General features: G+C 34.2%; 1 protein-coding gene across 1 annotated transcript; it reads right to left on the bottom strand.

Annotated features, from left to right (window-relative positions):
- Positions 1-306: 306 nt before the first annotated feature.
- Positions 307-3,078, bottom strand: LOC128687568 (piggyBac transposable element-derived protein 3-like). The gene is made up of 2 exons (XM_053775053.2): positions 2,814-3,078; positions 307-2,414 (listed from the first exon to the last, which is right to left on the bottom strand). The coding sequence occupies exons 1-2, from the start codon at positions 2,817-2,819 to the stop codon at positions 579-581; spliced, it is 1,842 nt and encodes a 613-aa protein (XP_053631028.2). The 5' UTR covers positions 2,820-3,078; the 3' UTR covers positions 307-578.
- Positions 3,079-7,285: the final 4,207 nt, after the last annotated feature.

Here is a 7,285-nt window from a genome sequence, read left to right as displayed (position 1 = left end):
TGTCCCATATCTGGAACATTCTGTCTCTGTCCACCTTGTCAGTTCCTCTCAGTATTATATATGTCATTATCATGTCCCCCCTACCTCTCCTGTCCTTCAGTGTCGTCAGGTCGATTTCCCTTAACCTCTCCTCCTCATTACGACCTATATCATATCTTGTATACTTATTATCCTCATATTTGAGCAAATGCAACAATTGCAACCTATATTGTGACAGTATATGCAGTTCTAAGACATATTTATTTGTGATCATTTTTTTAGTTTATTTATTTTTGGGCCATAAAATGCCCTTTTTGGCCGCATCAAATATGAGGCACTCCCCGACAATGGTTAAACTGTAGGTGACAGATCAGGCATCAAATTTGATGCAAGCCTGACAAAGGTATTTGTCTAAAAGAATCATAACAGCTGTTATAACTGATAATTAAAGGCATAAATTTACTTTTAAGGTTTATTCATAAACAACTTGGGTAAACAAAAGGCACAGAAACTTGATTTCAAAAAATTTAAGACATTTTTAGTAATTGACATTTTATAAAAAAATTGAAAAAATGTTACAAAAATATTATCAGAGGAATTTAAGCATGTTGTTGCCTATGGAATTCCAGGAAACAATTCCTCATTGAATTTAGACATAAATTAACCTTGCAGAAGGAACAAGCAAAGGAAGAGTAGGTCCTCTTGTTCTTGGTGTTGCAATGTTTACATGAAAGCCTCTTTGCAGAAACTGGCCAGTGTTTTTGTGTTTCATCAAATATTGTATCATTAGACCTTTTTCGATGCCGATTGGGAATGTCATCAACTGAAGAAGACCTTGAAGAAGACCGTGAAGTTGAACAACTTGGAGATCTCAGGCTCCTTGGGATTCCATTGGTTGACTTTCTTGCAGATTTGGAGATGGAAAACCGAAATTCCTTGAGGTTCATGTATTTCTCTTTCAAAACACCACATTCACGCCTGTACAACAACCAGCCATTGACACAACAAAGATCAATGACATATCCAAAGAGCCTCATGTACCAGCGTTTTGTTTTGAGTGGAGACTTGTAGAGATGCACCAACATATCATTCTTATCTATGCCCCCCATATGGGCATTATAATTCTTTATCACTGCAGGACAGTCAACTTCCACCTTTTGTTTGAGCTCCTTGCTGTACCTCCTTATCTTTGTCACTGGGTTGATACCAATATCATTAGTCAGTATAGTAACAACCTTATTGTCTTTCCAACGTACAGCAAGGACACTATCCAATGAACAGTAATCCATAGCACTCCTTTTCACCTTTGTTTTTTCCATGTCATTGACAGACATAAGTGGTGGTTTTCCAATTCTGTTGTCCCTTGCAGTGCCTGTGTACCTGCAATTGAATGTAGCATGCAGATATTTCACTAGAGGCAAACTGGTAAAGAAGTTATCTGCATAAATTGCACTGGTCTTTGTGTGGTCCATAGTCTTTGCAAGGCAAATAACAACCTTGGAACTTATAGGCATTTTCTTCTCCTCCTCTGTTAGACTAACACTGTGATAATCAAATGTTGTTTGACCTTGATACATCATTATGTCATGTATAAATCCATCATCGCTGGCCCGGCAAAAAAGTTTAAACCCCCATTTATCAGGCTTGGTCCTGATATATTGCCTGAGATTTCCTGCTCTTGTTCCCTTATATCCTACCATTACCTCATCAACTGATTGCTTTGGTGTACCTGGAACTGTTAGGCATGCTTTTCTTAGACCTTCAAACAGTGGTCTTACTTTATGGAACCTGTCAGCTGTTGCCTTGGTATTATCATTTATATGAATAGCTGTCCTTAGTGACCTAAACCTTTTAGATGTCATAACAGTTGTAATATCAGGATGACAATGATTATGGGACCAGTAATCTTCTAAAGAGGGCAGGGTGTCCATACTCATGAATATCAGAATTCCAACAAATTGCATAAGCTCTTCACTAGTGGTGTTGAAGTTAGTATTAACATCTTTCTGTGTTGCATACAAGTTTGTGTTAAATACAAGGCTTTCTAACATTTCTGCAGTAAATAATTGACAAAAATATTGAAATGGTTCCTTGATATGTGTTGGTACCTCATGTTTGTAGTCAGGTAATGGAGTATTTGTTATGTCAAGTTTGCTCCAGGTGGCATTAGTGTTGTTGACAGTTGTTTCATCTACCTCAACCTCATCATCTTTAACTGCTTGTTTTCGTACATTTCTTCGTTTTACATTAACTTGCCCACTTCTCTTAGACACATTTTCATGTTCATCTTCACTTGAAGAAGCATCATTTGCCTGTGGCTCATAATCATCTCCAGAATCCACTTCCTCATTAGGGTCACTGTCATCATGTAACTCTGGCACGATGTAATCCCTTCTTCTTTGAGCCCTTGATCCATAAAACACATTTGTGTTCAACTGAAATGAACAGAAAACACAAAATGAGCATTCTATATGAGCAAATTTCATAAATTTACAAGGTAAAATTACTCATATATCAATGAATTTGATTCAGCATGCAATTGTTAGCTATCAGTGACAAAGACGGTCTAATTATGATCTGTTAATCCATGATATATGATACCTTCATTGGCCCATTTCTTATCACCATTGTCAGGCTGAGCCTCAATATTGACACAAAAACAGTAAGTGATAATCTACCATTGTCAGGCCGGGCCTCAATATTGATACCAAAAAGGTAAACAAAACTTCAAGTGCATTTATTTGTTACTTCTCAATGCCTCAGGCAATTCATTTACATCTCAAAATGAAGTTCAAACATTCAATAATGCACTGGAAACACATTCAGAAACTTACCGACATTCTGGAGTGGTGTAAATTGGTGAAATATCAGGAGAGTGAGGGTCGAAATGCTGCTCCTTCAACAAGTCAAGCAGTACTGAACACTCGAGGAGCTCCCAGCCAATAGCAGAGGACAGTACCCGAGTGACGCCACCTTCAAGCTCCGCCCAGAAGGTGTGTGATTGGCTGGATTGAGGCGAGAAGTCTCTGGGAGCATATGCTTTGTGTCTATGGCGCCATGAAAACCATGCTTTTGGTGCCTCATTATTGAGGCACCGCCCGGTAAAGGGTTAAAATATGTTTCTTAAAATATGTATTACCTATAACCAAGCCCCTTTCTATACAAAATTCAATCAACGGCCCCACTATCATTTACACCTGGCACCCCAAACATACCCATCGCACCCTCTCTAATCCTCTCTATGTACATACATACATAAATACATGTTATAATTCATATTACACTGTTCTAAACATTAATGTCCTGATATTAAGTTAGCGATAAAAACTCATTACACTAGAAAATTACTCTTAATGGTTGAGAGTTTAATGTTGCCTATGTTGTTCTGAGAACTTACAGTACCAGCAGACACTAGCGTTAAATCAATAAAAAATGTAAGTATTTATCACACTGTATGTTTTATTGTATCTCAGACTGTGTCTGACTCTGAGACGAGTTGGTTCCACTTACTTCTCTCTCTGAGGTGTTTTACACACTTGTAATACTTGGCAAACATTGGGAATACCTAACAGTTAACTGCCTGAATTTCTATTATACATATACAATATACAAGACAATATACAATATACAAGATTTGCTATACGCCTGGGAAATATGTCACATCAAACAAAAAACGTTCCTGGATCCTGGCCATGGCATATTCTAGTGATTGCTTGTCAGTTTCTTGGTATATTTCCATACACCTTGTCTGAGTCACAGTCTCGCTGTTGCTACAAATTCAGCCTCATGATCTGCCTCTGGGGTGTCTTCGTTCAAACTACCCTCATCTCACGGTGTAGTTTAATCTTGAAAACGTTTCTGTTAAGACGAGTTACTCTTGACTTCGGAATGCAAACATACACTACTGCTATGTTATCATATTTTATATCCACTAGTGTTTTCTTGTTATTTCTGTGGGCAAACAGCGGGAAATTAGCAAAAATTTTGCAAGATATTTCTACGATTCTGAGAAACTGTGAGCGAAGTAAAAGAAAACCTGTAATCCTGATACTTAAATTCATAATATTTGCAGCCATATACTTAAAGCACAATATGAGAGTCTTCGGGATGAACACAATTTTTGAGGCTACTTACATCTCAGTCTGTGCTGTGATATTTATTTTGAGTTGGACTGTGCCACTTGAAATTTACATGTTGACATCAAAGCTGATTGCAAGGTATTTGGTTTTTAATATAGAGAAAACTTTGAAAAGTTCCATTCTTCGGTACCATCCAGCGTCAACAAATCCATTTATGCACCCAAGTGGAGTTTTTATTACTGTTGACAACAAAATGCAAATCTACACTGCCTTAAATAACTTGGAACTCAAGATTCGTAAGGTAAGTCAATAATATTATATATATTGTGCCTAATAGACTGAGCTTGCCGAATTCTCTTAAAAATTAGTTTCAAAAAAATTATTTTACAAAATAATAGATAATTTTTGTTTTAATGGCATTAATGATATTAAGATTTTTGTGGAGCATATTTAACTCAGAAACCTCACCTAACCTAACTTAGTCATTTTTTAACTAAATTCTGCTATGTATAACATTGGTCAGTTTTAATTTGTTTAATATTACTATAAGTCAAAGATATATAATTTTTTCGTTATATTCAGATTGATTTCCGCTGATTTATCACACACACACACACACACACACACACACACACACACACACACACACACACACACACACACACACACACAAATTCATTCTGCTAATTCGGCAAAGAACATTCATGCCGATATTCATGTGAACATCAGTCTAATCATAACGGAAAAAATACATATCACTGACTTTATCTGATATTAAATAAATTTGAAGTGATCTTTGATATTTTACCAGAATTAGGCTAAAATAAATTACGTTACATCAGGTAAAATTGGATGAGGCTTCTCATTAGGTCTCGTTCAAAACCAGTTTTTTTTTTTTATCCCATTTTCAATGGAAAAATTATTTATCAATAAAAAAAAAATTAAGATAAACTCTTAGGACAGGTCTCACCAGTTCGACATTATATATATATATATATATATATATATATATATATATATATATATATATATATATATATATATATATATATATATATATATATATACTGTCGTGATGAATAGGTAAAACTGGTCAATTAACAAGAACTCATTTAAAATTGAGTCCTTTCCAAAATTTTCTCTTGTACATTTAAAGATATATTTTTTCATTAATGTTAATACAAAGATTAATGATTTTGTGCCAAAAGAACCTTAGGAAAATTACGTAACATTATAAACGCAATTAAATTTAGCTTAATCCAACTAAATGTATTTTAGATAAGTTGACAATAATTTAATAATAAACAAACACAACGAAATGTATTTTTTCGTTAAATTAGACTTATTTTTGCTTGCTCCATTCTGCAAGAAGTGTGTTGCTATTTAAACAAAAATCGCAAGTTTCACATACTCGGCACGAGATATAAAATATATTATATATATATATATATATATATATATATATGTATATTATATATATATATATGTATATTATATATATATATATATATATGTATATATTCTCAAATTTTACGTATTCTTCATTAGTCTGATACACTTAATATTTACATTTTACTAATTAGTACAGCTCTACAGACACACACACACACACATACAAAATAAGTATACTTTTAAAATTAGTTTGGGAGCCTACATAAGATCATCTTAATTTTCTTAGCTTTAGAGATTAAAATATGTTGCCTAAATTTTACAAAAAAATAATTAGACCCACGTCTATTATATCAACAGGTCGAAGTCCTGCGAGAGGAAATTACTGTCTATTTTTTTCCACTCGATTAGCGTGTTGCTTGTGGTGTGGCTAGTCCTGGCTACTGTTTCTTCCTATGCTGTGCTCCAGGGATTCATGCTGCACGCACCAACAATCGCTCTCTTCATCTACAGTTATTTTCTTCTCTGGCAGATTAATCGTGTCGGACAGAATTTTGTCAATGAAGTGAGTTATTCAATGATTTTATAATTTGCTGAGCAATGTCACTTAATTACATCATTTGCACAGATGTAGTTCATCTTCAACCTAATAATAATATGATATCATTACTACTACTAATAATACTACTACTACTACTACTAATAATAATAATAATATAATAATAATAATAATAATAATAATAATAATAAAATAATATCAATAACAATACTATTATTAGTAATAATATCATTAATAACAATAGTAATAATTTATATTTCTAAAAAATATAATTAATAGCATACTTTACAGAAAACCCCTGGTTATGTTCATTTAATTTTTGGAAGGATGAAGCGGAAAGCCAGTGGAAAGCCTCGTATTGATGACGTCAGGGAACACTTGTCCTGTTCCCTGAAGAATCCTAACCTAACCTATGCAGAAGGTCGTCGAAAGATTCAGACCCATGTCAGGACGTTGTCCTGGCGAATATTATAAGTATACGGAGCTTTTATAACAGACGTTTATACCATTAAGTTGGTTAAATTGAATGCTAAAGTTTATCCCTGATGTTCAGTTTAAGAATTTGGTTTATGATCATGAAAAGTTTTTTGGAATTTTTTAAAGTCAGTTTGTTATAATGTTTGTAGTGGTTTTGACTTATGGGGACAAAGTGTTGATATGTGTAGGATGTGAGTCTTGAATTTTAGGTTACAGTCCAGGTGTATACATAAGAATTTTCCCCTCGTCTTGCCTTACTATGAGAGAATTATTTATTTGTACTCTAAATTGAGTATTTTCAGCTATATTCCCTAGTATTATGAAGAAGATTTTATCAAACTGAAACTAAGTTTGTTGGTGGCCATCAAGAAAGAAATCATTACGAGCTCATTGTTGACTATTATTGAGGTGAACTGGATCACGATTAGATATCAGGAATGTTGAGACATCTGAAAATAGGACTGGTTTAAGTTCCCGGGAGGTAATTTCTAGGTAATTTGGATAGAGGAGATATGATATATTGGGTCAAGGATCCTAAACTGTGGTGGCCCTATGCTTATAGTTTGGTTAAATGAGGAAATGTTAGTCACTTGTTACCGTCTGTCAGGTAAGTAAAAGCATGATCTCTTATTTCATAATGTCCTAGTTTCAGCAGAAATATATTGTCGTCTGTGGCCTCAAAAGCTTTTCTTTGATAAATAAAGAGGCCAATTGGATTTTCATTATTTTCTAGAGCTGAATAAATAGTCTAACGTCTTCAGGACTGCATCTTTATTTTTTCCTAGCCTGAAGCCTAATTGGC

The sequence above is a fragment of the Cherax quadricarinatus genome, chromosome 7 (assembly GCF_038502225.1).
Source record: "Cherax quadricarinatus isolate ZL_2023a chromosome 7, ASM3850222v1, whole genome shotgun sequence".
Taxonomy (NCBI): domain Eukaryota; kingdom Metazoa; phylum Arthropoda; class Malacostraca; order Decapoda; family Parastacidae; genus Cherax; species Cherax quadricarinatus.
Note: the sequence above shows the minus strand (reverse complement) of the source record. Positions and strands in the feature narration are given on the sequence as shown.